At 46.0% G+C, this 15,290-nt stretch overlaps 3 protein-coding genes and 1 long non-coding RNA gene across 15 annotated transcripts; 1 reads left to right on the top strand and 3 right to left on the bottom strand.

Annotated features, from left to right (window-relative positions):
* Positions 1 to 3,278: 3,278 nt before the first annotated feature.
* Positions 3,279 to 4,100, bottom strand: LOC135625716 (protein NRT1/ PTR FAMILY 2.7-like). The gene has a single exon (XM_065130804.1). The coding sequence runs from the start codon at positions 4,098 to 4,100 to the stop codon at positions 3,279 to 3,281; it is 822 nt and encodes a 273-aa protein (XP_064986876.1).
* A 90-nt stretch (positions 4,101 to 4,190) lies between these two features.
* On the bottom strand, positions 4,191 to 5,405 carry LOC135624210 (putative protein NRT1/ PTR FAMILY 2.2). The gene is made up of 3 exons (XM_065127624.1): positions 5,246 to 5,405; positions 4,937 to 5,154; positions 4,191 to 4,748 (listed from the first exon to the last, which is right to left on the bottom strand). Exon 3 carries the CDS (start codon positions 4,620 to 4,622, stop codon positions 4,191 to 4,193), a length of 432 nt encoding a protein of 143 aa, XP_064983696.1. The 5' UTR covers positions 4,623 to 4,748; positions 4,937 to 5,154; positions 5,246 to 5,405.
* Positions 5,406 to 10,319: 4,914 nt separating this feature from the next.
* LOC135625627 (uncharacterized) lies at positions 10,320 to 12,710 on the top strand. Its single transcript, XM_065130676.1, has 4 exons — positions 10,320 to 10,715; positions 11,147 to 11,272; positions 11,350 to 11,520; positions 12,460 to 12,710. The coding sequence occupies exons 1-4, from the start codon at positions 10,527 to 10,529 to the stop codon at positions 12,547 to 12,549; spliced, it is 576 nt and encodes a 191-aa protein (XP_064986748.1). The 5' UTR covers positions 10,320 to 10,526; the 3' UTR covers positions 12,550 to 12,710.
* Positions 11,028 to 15,013, bottom strand: LOC135625628 (uncharacterized). 12 transcript variants are annotated; one of them, XR_010492152.1, is made up of 6 exons: positions 14,774 to 15,013; positions 14,577 to 14,621; positions 14,238 to 14,502; positions 13,844 to 13,915; positions 13,329 to 13,699; positions 11,028 to 11,544 (listed from the first exon to the last, which is right to left on the bottom strand). It is a non-coding gene; the product is annotated as an uncharacterized LOC135625628 (long non-coding RNA). The 12 variants fall into 12 exon arrangements; XR_010492153.1 differs by having other exon boundaries at positions 14,238 to 14,333; positions 14,433 to 14,502; positions 14,577 to 15,011; XR_010492145.1 differs by having other exon boundaries at positions 14,238 to 14,287; positions 14,774 to 15,010.
* Positions 15,014 to 15,290: the final 277 nt, after the last annotated feature.

Raw genomic sequence — 15,290 nt, 5'->3', positions numbered from 1 at the left:
TCAAACCCGAGCGTGTCCGTGGGTGACCAGGCGAATACGTTAGCATTTTCAACTAGCAAGTTGATGAGTTGCTCTATTTCCTCCTCCAGTAGCCCTGACCCGAACCTAACAACCCTATATGGTTGGTTATGACGTAGCGGGACCTCTTGGGTGTGCTCAGTCAGTTCGGGGTGCTGCGTTGGCTTAGCGATGTCCCGAGGGTCAGTGATGGGATGCTCACGCCTCGATTTCTTGGGTAATGTGATGGTCGCCAAGCAACATCATCGGGATTCTTGAGGATTGCTCCTTTTTTCCCCGACCCTGCTCGAGTCGAGGATTTGTCACCCTGATGGTATGTGGAGATGACTGCTCTGAGCTTATTGAGGGTTGGTCAGCCCAAGATGGTGTTGTATACTGAGGGGAGTTCCACCACCATAAAGGTTACCATGATCATCTTGACTTGGGGGTCTTCGCTCAGGGTGACTGGTAGGACGGTTGTGCCGAGGGATGAAATGGAATCACCTGTAAATCTGGTAAGCGTTGATTGAATTGGGGCGAGGTCTTCCTTGGTCAGGCTGAGTTTCCAGAAGGCATCGAAGTACAGGACATCAGCGGAGCTCCCAGTGTCCACCACGATCCTTTTAACCCAAGCATTAGCGATCCTAGCCGAGATGATTAGTGCGTCGTCATGCTCCGGGTACTTGGTTTCTCCTACCAAGAAGGTAATCTCGAGCACTTGGGGTTGCCTTGGGCACTTTTCTACGGTTGCTTGGGCATAAGCCTTCCGTCCCGCCATGCTATCTCCCCCCGATGTCGAACTGCCACTGATCACATCAATCTGCTTTTCGTTCGGCCCCGAAGGATGAGGCGACAATTCGTGTGGCCTCCCGATGTTACAACCCAGGTGCCCTCAACGTATGAGTTTTTCGATATGGTTCTTGATGTCACGACACTCCTTGGTGTCATGTCCATAATCACGATGAAACTGACAATACTTCAAGCGGTCTCTGAGCTCTCATGGTGCCTTCATTAGGTTTGGGGCTTTCAAGAGGCCCCTCTCTCTGATCCGCAGGAATATCTCCGTCCTGGAGGAATTTAAAGGTAGGAGTGTAGGCCTCGGGAGTGGTGTGCCAGGTAAGTCAATCCTCCTTCTTGGCGGCGCCAAGGCTTGCCCTCGGGTTGGTTCTGCTCATGGCCTATTATGCTCCTCGCGCCTTCCTGCCATTAATGCTTCAGCGGCTACGTATTGGTTAGCACATTAAAGCATTTCGGGGATAGCCGTAGGCGACCGCTTGACCAGTGTCTAGAAGAATCTAGAAAGTTAGAGTCCCATCAAGAATGCCTACATTATCAAAGAGGGATGAGCATCGGGCAACACCCGGATTTCAGTAGCAAAGTGTGTCACAAAATGCGAAAGCGGCTCATCATCCTTTTGGCTGAGACCGAGGAGCAAAGCTGCGGACGGCTTCGGTCGCACATTGGCCAAGAAGTTATGCTCGAACTCTTTGGCCAACTGATCGAAGGAGGCGATCGAGGCTCGTATGAGTCGACTGTACCACATATGAGTTGGGCCTCGGAACGAGGTGGGGAACACCTTACACATGAGGGCATTCGAAGTGTCATATAGGGCCATTTAGGCTCGAAAGATAGCGACATGTTCCGTCAGGTCGAAGCCGATGTCATAGGCTTCGAGAATGAGGCAAAAGCTTGGAGGGACTGGCTTGTCCTGAATCTCGAGTGCGAAAAGCAATCCTCCTGAAGAGGCCTCACCAACCTCTTCGGATTTACCGAGCACAGTTGTGCAAGTAGAGAGTTTGCCGAGTCGGACAACAGTGTGTCAGGCTCGGGACTGTCGGAGTGGAGGTGTCAGAGGCTTCATGCGTTGCGCATGGGCACTGGCCTTAGACTCAACCGGCGCTCGGGCTCAGGACTGTCGGAGCGAAGGTGTTGGAGGCTTCATGCGTTGCACATGGACACTGGCCTCAGACTCAACTACCGCTCAGGTGATGAGGTGACGTTCGTCGTCCCAGGCTGCCAGGGAACCAAGGGTGGCACTGGAGAGGGTGGAGGCTATGTGGGAGTAGGAGGTGGCGACTCCCGCTGTGGCATTGCCGGGAGCGTCGAGAGTTGTCCGAGGTGAGGAACGAGGGGAACGATGGTTTGTATCATCCTAGCCAAAACTTGAACTTGGTGTGTCATGTTGAAGAACGCCTCGAAAGAGATGGAAGGTTGAGCGGTAGTCATTCCCAAGGGTTGTTACGGAGCCGTTGGCCTCCTGCTCGGGGGGAGGTAGGTGTGGCTCCCCAAACCCCAGAGTTAAGTGGGTCTGGAGGCACTCGTTACCCAAGTGTTCGGGCACATTGCCTTGTTGGGATTGATCCTGCGTCATCGAGCCCTCATTCTAGCGCCAATATGATAGTGATCCTTTACACCGTGGTTGAGGGGTCAGCATGGCTTAGTTCAGTCCCGGGTGCGCAAGATCATCCACGTCGGTACTCGGGCGACGGGAGTCGTCATCCGATGGGGTTGGACTTGGGCTTTGACTTCAAGATATAGAGACTCCCCCTTTTATTAGTCGCCCTCCGTTTTACTATTGCACACAGGTCAGGGTTAGGAAGGTGGTTCCTGATTTTGACCCCTCCGAAGATTTTGTTAGAACTAGATAGAAAATGGACCAAGAGCCGATCCCTGTCACCGGCCCACGATGGGTTTTTATCCTTCTCCCGAGGATTGGTCGTACATGTCATATTTATAGCTGCTGACCCATCGGGTGACGTGCTTCCTCTTGGAGTAGATGTTGGGCATCCTTAGTGCCATGGCGTCGAATCGTCGCCTCATACTTGATGCTGTCTCGACCTTTATGGGATGACGCTATACTCGGTCGGCCCCGTCCTGATCTTTGTGGGACGACACTGTACTTGGTCAGCGTCATCCCGACTTTTATGGGTCAGCGTTGACCTCGATCGGTACTATCTCGATCTTTACGGGATGATATTGTACTTGGTCGACACCGTCCCAACTTTTACAGGTCGATGCTATACTTGATCGGTGCCATCTTGATTTTTGCGGGACAACGTTGATCAGGCGGTATGGTCCGTTATGTTGATCTTAATGTTGATGTGACTATGAATAGTAGTTTGAAGGTAAGTTAATGTCCTAATAAATGGTTTAATTTTATATTTTTATTTATTTTATTTTATTTATCATATACACAAAAAATCCTAAATGACTCAAATTTATTCAAATAATAATTATGACACTTTAACGTTGCTGAGCAGTGTTCTAATTAATAGGATACTCTACTCGTAAAGCTTTGCGCATAACACGTAGTACCCGAAGTTGACCAGAGTCAACCCCGCCACGAGCCGGTACACGTTCTCCACCTTCGAGCCGTTAATGTCGTCCTGCAGCCACCCGGTGACCCTCCGAGCCATGTCCACCATGGCGGCGCTCAGGTAGAATCCGAGAGCGATGATCAGCGCCATCATCCCTGTCGCAGTGCTCCTCAGCGACCTCGGGAACGCCTGGAAGTATAGCGCCACCTGGCCCGGCAAGTGCAGCGCGTCCGCCACTCCGGTCACCGCCAACGGCAGCACCAGCCACAGCGCGGTCATGGGCACGACCCAGTCGCCATGCTGGCTCTCCGCTTGGTGTGACCGAACGATGCTCGCACGCTTTCTCTCCACCAAGGCGGACGCCGCGATGCCGGCGGTGTTGATGATGTGGCCAAGGCCGATGCGCAGCAGAGGCCTCGGGGGGCGCGGGCTGAGCTTTTGCCAGAGCGGGAGGATGAGGCGGTCGAGGAGTAAGAGGGAGACGACGGTGGAAACGAAGGAGGAGACGACTATGGAGCCGGCGGGGATGGAGAAGCGGGGGCCGAGGGAGCGGTCCATGGTGAGGGCCTGGAGCACGGTGAGGATGAGCTGGATGCCGATGGAGACGCTGAGGAAGATGGAGGCGCTCCAGAGAGGGAAGACACGGAGAAGGGACTTGAAGTCCTCTAATTGTTGGACGGTGCAGAGGCTCCATGGCTTGGCGATGGAGCCGTCCGGCCGCGTGTCGCCATGGCAGATCCATGCGGCCCGGTTCAGAAAGCTGGAGACATCAGAAGTAGATCTCATTGCACCGTAAACTGTACAAAGTCGAAGGACGGAACAGTGCATGGCAGTTGTTTTGATAGATCAATTTAGGCAGCAACTGTCGCATTCCTACTAAAACTTTGACTCAACACGCCTAAATCGTTGACTCGGTCGAAGGTTGATTGACTCATCGAGCTCAGATGTCCCGTGGGCATATTTGCTGTCATCCTCTGCCACCACAACATCCCACTTCCTTATAGCGGCAACGGCCACACGGGCCAGTCCAGTGAAGGGGCTTCCGCATGCCGCCGGCCTTCGGTAATGCTTGCTTCCAAGGAGCACAAGCACCACGGCGTTGGCGTTCGCCGCCGCTGACACGCCGAAGCCCAACGCCCAGCTGATGGAGTCCTCGACGAAGACGATGGAGGTAGAGCCGATGATGCCGACGGCGTACATGACGACGATGGACCAGTTGAAGAAGACGTCCCGGTCGCCGACGCTGTCGAATTGGTGGGCTCCAAAGGTGAGCATGTTGAACTGTGTCCCGCCGGACCCGACGACCATCAGCCCCACCGCCGTGTAGAGGAACGCAAGCTGACCCGCCGATGGCACGCAAGCGTCGGAGATGGACGCACATGGGGGTGGTTGCAGCGACCGGAAGGCGGCGGTCAGTGTGAAGAGGATCAAAGACTACTTGCGATGAAGATTGATGAGAACACAGCCCAAATGCTATTCTTCTAATTAGCATTCCATTGTATAATAATGAATCAATAAAAACGTGACTTACGACATCAGAGCCGATCTAATATCGAGCATGACGAATTGGCCTAAACATCACGTGGATAATATTAGGACTGAATTAGTAGTAGGATGAGTACCACGAAGGTGACGATGACGGAGAAGACGACGACTGGGTAGCACCCAAAGAAGGCATCTGAGACGACGGCGCCGGCCAACGGGGCAAGGCTAGTGCAGCCTTGGACGATGTTCCCGATCTGGGCGGCGTCTACGGCATTGAAGTTGTACTCCTATATCAGGTACACCACCAGGTTGCCCATTGCGCCGGTGAGTGCCAGCCCCTGCCCCAGCATGCTCCCTAAGAGCTCAACAACCGTACTCAGATCACGGTTCACAGAGAGAGAGAGAGAGAGAGAGAGAGAGAGAGAGAGAGAGATGAAGAGGGAGACCTATGATGAAGGCAACTGTAATCCAACCCCCTTTGTTAGCATTCTGAGCTTCGTTAACGATGAGCTTATATCGTTCAGAAGCTCCATCTTCCATCCTCCTCCTCGCTCATGTTTCTCCTCTGCAAATCTCAGGGAAGGAGGAAAGTAGCAAACGAGATTCGTCGTTCATTACAATATGTTACATCATTTCAATGCCGGGGGTTCCTCTTTCATAATCGGAACACTGTTATCTATCTCGTCTTGAATCGGAACGTGCGAGCTTTGGCCCACTGTCATCGTTATCGTGATAGTACTCTCAGACACCCAAACCACATGTACCAAAAGGTCGTACACTTGGGCCATAAGCTAGTAGCCCGATTAGATCCAGGAGTGAATCCAAATAGATTGGATCAGCACATTAATAGATCGGGCTTATCTTGGGCCACAAACTAAGGCCTAATGAATATTTCATCCGATATAGCACATGAATTCCTTTCCATGCCTTTGAAGAAGAATATTTTCTGGAAAAGGGAAAAGGATTTAGAAAAACCGCAATAGGAATCATGCACAATGGATCATGAAATGCTGCAAAAACAGGAAAGGAAAAGTTTACAGGCCATCTTGTGAGAGGAGATGGGCTGCTCTGGCCACCATGAGAGTGACCAGTTGGATATCGCCATGGAATGAATGCCATGCACGCATCACCTTCCTTCGTAACTCTCTCCTTGTTGCATTACCACTCATTCACCCTGTAAAAGCCAAAACTTGCAGTACTTCCATGGAGCCATGCAGGCATGTAAACCAACAAAAGACTTGCTTGTCCTTTGGTGCTCACCTTATCTTCCCGCCCCCACACACACACCCTCTCTCCTCACTAAATCACACAAATCCAGCGAGATATTTTTCCTGCTCCGAGAGGTACAAGAAGACTACCGGGAACTCACATCTCTCTCCACTTTACGCTTTAATTAGTTTGTTTTGAGTTGGTGCAATTGCATGTGAATGTACTTTCATGAGTTCTCCCCTCACGTGACCTTTGGTGGTATATCATCAGAATCTTAGAACAGGCCAAATGAGATCAAATACATATCAGCAGAAACAAAATCCAGAGGAAAAAACCTCGGAAGCTCATGTAAATCCATGGATATATAGAGCATCCCCCTCCAAGCTAATACAGTCAGAGAAGATCCAAACAACGGGTAGCAGTAATGCATAAAACAAGATGAATAGATTGGTAGTCTGAGAATCCTACAGACGTTACAGCAATTAATGCTCCTTGCCATACAACTCATCTTTTCCTTTGTTTTCTTTGTTTTAGATGATGAAGAGTATCTTTCCAGCAGCGGTATCTTTGTTTTAACTGTGGCAGATGCTCCAAGAGAGAGAGAGAGGGTAGTTTTTGGAAGTGACAGTCTGCCAAGAAACACAAGACAAGAGCAAACTCTTGATGAGTGCTTGGGGAGTTACTTGTAGCGTCCTAAGAGAACGACGGTGAACAGGGAGGAGTCACGAGAGGGTTGTCGAAGTACAAGCAGACAAGCACGGCAGCAAGCACAGCTGCAAAAAGATGGTGATGGTGCCACAGCAACTGTTTGTCACCCCCCCCCCCCCTCCATCTTCTTCTCTCTTCCCTTTTCTTGCATGCTTCTCGCTGTCACACACTGTGTAGAGTTAATTTTCTGTAGGAAAACAAATCAGAAGAACATAGCTTAGTATGTGTATCGCACAAACACGTTCTCTTCTTCTTCTTCTTCTTCTTTCTCTTCTTCCTCCTCCTCCTTTTTCCCAATTGAATTGGGGTCATGGGGATGGTGCAGCAACAGTAAGATTCATATGACAATGACGGTGTGGTTGAAGCCTTTTCTTGCGCTGCTTTCCCACCGGCGATATGCTCACGCATGTTAGGACAAAAGTCAAATCAAACAAAATAGCTTTGAACTCCTTTTTGGTTGCACAAATCTTTCTGTTGATTCCACTTCGATGGATGATAAGAAATAGGAGCCTTTATTGGCCTTAACCAAGCATTCGTTGCCCGACTGGATGTGATGATCGTATGTAGTATTATCTAAAACATCAATAAATATCTCAAATTGCCTTTATGTCTGGCCATCAGAAGCATCTTGAATTTCTCTGAGATCTCAATTCAAGAAAAGATTTATGTCATCCAAATTGCTTAAAGACAATGTTGTATTTATCCTGACATCCTGCCATGCAGTGCACACAGCTCATGCATTGGGACTTCCATCTTTCTTTCTTCCTTCTTTTCGCCTTTTGGATTCAAATGCAAGACTAGATGGTTCTCATATCATGTACATATCTCTCCGGGGGGTTGAAACAGAGGAACAACAGCACGGTCACTGCCAACTTGAATCGAACAGGTGGCCAGCAGATTTCTTGGCCGCAGTCATGTCGATGGAGGCGGCAAGCTTGTATTATTTCCCAAAGATTGGATGCCACACCGCTGTATCTATCCGTCCATCCATCCTTGTGGTGATAGATAGCAAGAGGAAGTCGCCAAAACCTAATGCCAAGTTTTGGTAGGTGTGACAACGCTGCTATGTTCTCCACGTGAGGCCTCTTTGGCCTGTTCCTTTGTATATATTGTTTCTTGCTCTTCATCTGATGCATGTGAACAACAAAATGATAGTGGATATCCATTGGCTGTCGAGTAATGTTGGAATAAGCTGCGATCGAGAAATCTCACATGAAAAACCACCGCATTATGTTTCGTGTTGCAACAGTAGGGAGTGTATATGGTTAGTAGCTCTGTGAATGATAGATACGACCGAGACATGTACAGCTGCAAGTTTTCTGCATCATGACCCTCTTCAGATCCAGCGAGTAACTTCTGCCTGTGACGATACAGCGAGGGACACGTCTAAAGGGAAAGAAACAAGCTCATTCCACTGTGAGGAAAGCTGAATCCTGGATGAACGATGAAGCCTTAACACTTAGGGTTGGAGCACTAGAGGAAGGCGACGCACAAGGCATGCAGAAAGCAGAGGAGAGGGTGAGGTGTGAGTGAGTGAGTGTGTGTGTGTGTGTGGGTACATACATGGCTGAGTTATGACGAACATAGAGGAGGGAGAGGACAGCGAGGTGCATACATGCATGTGAACAGGCTGGTACGTGCTTTGTCGATGCATGCAGCGTGGAGACAACGCAGGTTTGCATGAGAGCAGTGGGAGGAGTTTGTGGACACGGACGCATCTCGAGCTCAAGCAAAACCCCTCGATCCCATTTCGAGAATGGATGCTCACCACTCACGAGTGGTCAGTAAGCCAAAAGCCTCTCTCATCAGAGGTCACGAGAGCATTGCAGGGAGAGAGAGAGAGAGAGAGGCTGCTTGTTCGAGTCTTGTGAGCGTCACGGCAGTGATGCTTCAGGGACAACAGGCTGCATGGAAACCCTACAGGGCTCTCATGTGATTGATTCCTTGGTCTCTCACTCATGATCTGCAACTGTGCATATCACCCTCAAAAGAATTGCTTATCTGCTCACTGTTGGGATCTCTTTCCGAGCTAGAACAGGGTTAGATAAGCTTGATACTGTGCCCATGGATGCCCAGAGTTCCCGGAGACGGCAGCAGCCCCACCTCATCTCATATATGGGTAGTGAATAGCATCCCAAGGACACGAATCACCCAACCAAACAAGTGACGATAGTGAATGGGAACAGCAGTAGATCACATATATGTTCTCTTAGGTTTATGATCGAGGAAGATGAGTCAATAAATGCCAATTGGTTTTGACAATGATTGCGTTGGAGAAGTAAAACAAAAAGGACAACAGTGGTCGCTTGTGTTGTTATTGGTAGTGCCATTATTATACCTCTTCTGTATCCATCTTCTTTCTCTTGTTATCACATCCACCCAACCCTGTTCTTTTAGGCGACAAATAGATGCAGGTGGAAGAATGATGAAGCCATTTAGAAAGCATAAACCAGCAAGTTTTTCCAAAGCCATTTGAGGACTTATAGTTCAACCTTTGGTTGGTGATTATAGTTCAACCCAGTAAATAGGATATATAAAATAAGAGGACAGGTGAGGGATCATCATGATTGCACATCACATGGATTGATTTGGATGCAGCACCCAAGATTTATTTCTTCGAGAAGAGACATAGTGTAATGATATGTGTCAATAATTTCATGATAGAAAGACATTAGTGGATAGGGCTAATGCAACTGAAAGTGTCCTACATATATTCCTGTGCTGCTTCCTGGGAGAATCCTGCAGAAGAATCATTTCTCATGATGGGTGCTTGAGATAGATTATGCTGTTTCTCATATTGGTGGTGGTAAAAAAATGAAATTAATCACATAATTATTGTGAAGGTAGAAGATGAGAAATCATCCAACATATTCACATTTCAGATCTTTGATGCTTTGTTGTCATCATTCATGTTTTATCACCTTGATGTGCATGCCTGATTTCTTAATCTGATTCGGGTTATGATTCTACGTCTTTACAAGTGTATAACATGCTCTGAATTGAAACTGATATCTCTGAGAGAGAGAGAGAGAGAGAGAGAGAGAGAACGGAATACAGAGGTGACGAGGGGAGAAGCCCCGTGAGAAGCACTTGGAGGCATTCACAACTCACTCCACCCCCAAAACAATACAAACTCCCAACCCCTCAACGCCTTGTGCCTTTGCCCTCTATCCCACGTAGCACCCACACGAAAACAACTCTCCCTTGACGCCGTCGCTGCTTTCCATGTCGCTCCCATCACGAGTAGATTCCTCTCTCTCTCTCTCTCTCTTCATTCATTAGGAACTCAGTGTGAACAAATTTGCACTGATGGGTTATTATCATGACATGGCTGTTCATTAGATCCGTGCACGTGCATTGCACGTCAAGTCATCGGATGACGATCTATCACACAGGAATGAAGATAGGAACGAGCAAAAGATGCATGACGACAAGGTGGTGGTGGTGACAGGAATCCTACGAGCGTGACGGGGAATGAGGCACTAATATCTTGCTTGACCTCAGCCCAAGGCAAGATAGGATGGGAGATCAAACTCATCATCTCCTTTTCTTATTGCGTCCCCTTGTTGTGTAGCACAGGCCGGGAACGTTGTGAGATCAAACTCATCTCCTTGGATGGTTGCCTGAAGCAGTTTTATATGACGGAGAGCAGTGCGACGAGAAGATTAGATGGCATACTGCATCAATTAGCGAGTGTTAAGTAGATGGAGCTGTAGGTTTCTTAGCAGGGCAACAATGGAGGCCCCGGTGACTGCAGAAACGCCAAGGGGCAGTCAGGTAATTTTGGTAGAACACTAAGGATGACAGTGGATGCGATCAGCAGATGGATCATACGGGCGCTTCTTCCTCTTTTTAAGCAGTCACCAGACCTCCCCAATAGCTCTGCGCGAGCGAGAGAGAGAGAGAGAGAGAGAGAGAGTCATGGTGTCTCGGGAGCACAAGAGAGCTGCTTTCCATGAGAAGCTGCAACTCCTTCGATCGATTACGCACTCTCATGCAGTAATTTGCTCTATCACTCATCATTTGTCTCTGAAACAATCTGTTCTCTGTTCTCCCAACTTCCATAAACATGCATGACAAGTTGATTTTTCCTTTTTTTTCTTTTTTTTTATTTCCTGAAGAATGAGCAGATAACACATCCAAAATCTCCATCGAGTTGTGAATGTGTGTTTGTGATTTTTTGTTTTGGTTCAGTTTTTGTCGCTAAGACGCATTAAATTTTGTTCTAAGATTTCTCTGACTCTGATAAAACATGTTCAAAGTTCAAGCAAATACACAGGATTTCTTTCACTATGTTGGCATATAGAAGAATGAGATGGTTCCCTTTTCCAAGAATTTGATGGAAGGAAAATTTAAAGAACACTGGTTTTACATTGCTGAATATCACACTAATTATGACCTGAATCATTCTTTTTTTGTTTCCATGGCAGCTAAACAAGACATCTATCATAATGGACGCATCAAAATACATCGAAGAGTTAAAGAAGAAGGTCGATAAGTTGAATCGAGAGATTGCATGCACACAAAACAGAATCGACGACAACACACTACCTATGGTAAATTTGATTCCAATCATTGCCTTTGCTTGGGGGACTGGTTTACTCACTGTTGAAGCTGGTGTCCATCTCTGCAGGTAACTGTTGAAGCCCTACAGAAGGGGTTCCTCATAAATATCTCTTCGGGGAAGAGCTACCCGGGATTGCTCGTCTCCATTTTGGAAGCCTTTGAGAAGCTGGGACTCAGTGTCGTGCAAGCTAAGGCTACTTGTACTGATACATTTCGCCTAGAAGCAGTTGGAGGAGATGTAAGATGCAAGATCAATATTTACCTGCAAATATACACTTGAAGTTAGCTAACTAGGCAAGCTAAAACCAAAGAGTTTCTCGTATCTAAACATTTTCATATATATTGATCAACTAACTAAATGATATACAAACACTATGCTGAATAATGTTATAGCTAGAAAATCTTGTGCAGACTCAAAATACACTACAGAAACCCTAGCGTGGGTTGGGTTGACCTTATATATCATAACTTATTTCATGACATTAGGTTACTAAAGACGAGTAATCTTCTAGAGAGATATAGAGGTTAAAATCTTTCACCCTGATGGGTTTGATTCTTTATTTTCAAGTAGTGTACATGCCATTCCATGCATCTGTTTTGTGCATGTATATGTTTGTCATGCTTGTTTCTATGTATCCTAGCATTTTTTTTGGCAACCTCAATGACATGAACCTCCAAAATTCTTCCTCATTGTTTCTATTGTACATGCACCTAAAATGAATTCCTCAAAATCTTTGAGTATACATGCTTGTTTGCTTGAACAATACTTCTTCATGCGGGAAAAATCTAGATATGCAAAACTAGTTTGTTGTCCATTGGTAATATGAGCTCTCGAACTAGTGATTAGTTCATTTTCCCTTCGTAGGTATAGATTGTGTGGACATGATTGCAACCTATGCATCCTCATGATGCAAATGCCTCGAGGGAAATATTGTTCGAGGACAAAGATTTCAGTCCATGCTAGATATTCATTGACATTGAAACCCTCTGCATACAAACAAATGTACATCTCTCTTGAAGTGAAGTGTAGCAAAATAATTTACGGTTAACTACAAACCTGGAAAAATAAATAAAGATTATCATAGATACTAATGTCAACAAGAAATGAAACATATGGCACATTTGGGTTTCCATTAGTGAGAAATATATGTTCATTCAAGATTCATAAAATTTTCAGATTCAAGTGGCAAGGATGGATGCTCAAATGGTGAAACAAGCAGTTCTGCAAGCCATCAAGACTAGCACCAAGAGTTCTGATCCAGAATGACAGATATATATAGCAGGAGACTTCTTATGACTACCAATGCAACCTTTTATTAACCTTTCATCTACTGTAATTGGGTTGTTACAGCCCTGGCTTGAAGGTAGAATGTCCTATGTAAAATTATATATATGGTTCTTCAGAGCATGGATAAATTTCAGAATTCACATATGCATGCAAAGTACTATCCATAGAAAGGTAGGGTTAACAAAAGAAACAGTACATGACAGTTGATAGTTTAGTTGCTAATAATAAAATCCAGAACAGTATGTCAAAACACAGTAACGTGACTGACAAACTTATGCAAGCTTCCATATCATCTAAACTTTAATTTAATTGTGTAAATTGTAAGGACATAGAGAGATTCCTTTATCATGAGACATCATATAAAGGAAGAGAGTAAAGTAATTGTCATATACTGATCTTCTTTCTACTCAGGAAAATAAAATGGAGGGAAACCAGCAGAGTTCGTTTACAAATAATATGTTGAACAGGAAATATTTGCATGTTCTGAAAAGAAGAGGTAAATAAATATGAGATAGAGAGAGAAAATTGATATAATTTATGAAATGGAAATATTTTCTGCAGTATAGTCATATTAAAGTCATGCAAAATGGTGCCTACATGTGGTAAAAGGCTCTCTCCAATGTTGTGGACAGGTCAAAATTATTCGATTTTGTTTAGTAATAATCAAACCTTAAGAGTAATACTAGTTTATACAAATACATATGTATTAAGAATATATTTATATATGCAGACAGAGAACAAAATATGCGATATCTCACCTACAGAGAGTATTGTTCTTCAGAAATTGGATAACAGAGAAATAGTGTGCTTTTAGCCGAGCTGAGACTGTTACATCATGCAAGAGTCCGAAAGTCACTTCTGTCACCAGCCATGCAAGGAAATGCCCATGCACTAGTTCCCTGTTCCAATCGCTATTAAGTCATGGAGCACATCCTTTTCACCATGTACTGTTAGTCTGTGGACCTCCTCTTGTCCAGGTTTCATAATGAAGGCCTGGTTGCTCAAGCTCAGAAACATAGCTTGGAGTTCCAGAAATCCATCCATGGACCTTGTCCAACATGCGCACTGTGGATCAGCCCCTTTAAATATGGCAATGGACCTTCTGTAATCACAGAATCACAACCGAAAGCTGCCTTGTGACACAAATTAGTAGAATCAGAAACAAGTTCAGCAGTGTGTTTTTTTTGTTATTACAGCGGCAGGAACCAAAATTCATAATGTGACAGGACTACAACAATATAATTAGGCCATAAGGGAGATTTAAAGAACCAACCATGTTGACTCCTAATCAGACTGCAAGCATACCACATCTCTCTGTTGACACTGGAGTACAGCAGCTGGGTACCTGGAGATGGAGGCAAATTGTAAGGTAAATATGGGCATTTCTCTTTCTATCAGCAATAGAAGACCAGTCAAATTCCCTTGTTATGACTGATTCATCAAATATTCTACCACGGAAAACAGCATTAACAGCTTAACAGAGACAAAAAAAATGAATATCAGCAATAAACAGGGTACAAGTAGCTAATAAAGGTCATCATCTTACATGCTCCCAGACAAATCAAGTTTCACCAGACACAGGGTTCATCAAATCACTGAAGATTGAACTAAAAATCAGCTGATACTTTGCTTTTTTTAATGAACATATCATTAGGCCAATGGATTACCTCGCTCGTTAGATAAAACAAGCAATGCAGGTCACTTCCAGGATGTGATCCTGCAAAACAGCAGTTAATTCACAGTGAAATTTTGGAAGTCAGATCCTGCCAATATTAATTCAAAATTTAGCTTCTGTCCTCCCTTCACGACTTAAATACTGGTAGCAAAAGACACAAGAAGCCATCTTATCACTTCCTACATACACTTCTGGCTGTGAAGAGTATGGCCTTCGAACAGATGTCAAGTTACTGAACTGGCTCAATAACTGTCTCTCTTCGAAGCCAATGAAACCAATCATCAACATGACAACCTCCATATGAGACAATCAACCTTGAAACTGACATTACCTCAAACGTTAGGTCACGAAAAGGATAGGGCTTTTTCTCCGGCACCTAAACAAAGAACCACACAATCCAGCATTAATTCTGGAATAGATGAGTAGTTCACCGAGCCAGTTCAAGAAACATCCAGAACCCCCAACACTACACAAGCAAAAGTGGAGTTGCACAAATCTAAAAAGAAATCTCAAAACTATAACATAAACCTTGAACAATTCAATGCAACCAAAGAGATTCATGGTTCAAGCACTATTAAACCACCGATCCAGTGGGCGCAGCCCCGCCGCAACCGTGCTCCGGACAACCATCGTCGTCCGTGGCGGTGCCGATCCCGCTCGCAAGCCCCGCGGAGATCGGCGCCTGACCCCGGTCGATCAGCGACTCGCCAGGCTTGGGGCCTTCGTTCCTGTGGCCGGGCGCAGGCTTCTGGTCTACGGGCTTCGGCCTGCTTTGTCCGGCCTAAAGTAGTAATAAGGCAAGCTTGCGATCGCAACTGAAATGGTTTAGAATAGCGGCACATAATTACTCCTACGAGTTCAATTCAGTTTGATTCAGATTCAAAACACGATTGAGTTGCTTCCGTTTGCTACGCAATGATCGCTCAATATGTTTGCTACTTGATAGTAATCATCGATCACGACGGAATCGTTGCGATCACGGACGTGCGTTCCGCTTTGAACGGCCATGATGGGCCCTTGCGTAATGGCACACCGGGAGTGTCGT

The sequence above is a fragment of the Musa acuminata genome, chromosome BXJ2-10 (assembly GCF_036884655.1).
Source record: "Musa acuminata AAA Group cultivar baxijiao chromosome BXJ2-10, Cavendish_Baxijiao_AAA, whole genome shotgun sequence".
Taxonomy (NCBI): domain Eukaryota; kingdom Viridiplantae; phylum Streptophyta; class Magnoliopsida; order Zingiberales; family Musaceae; genus Musa; species Musa acuminata.
This window is presented reverse-complemented; position numbering and strand designations above follow the sequence as displayed.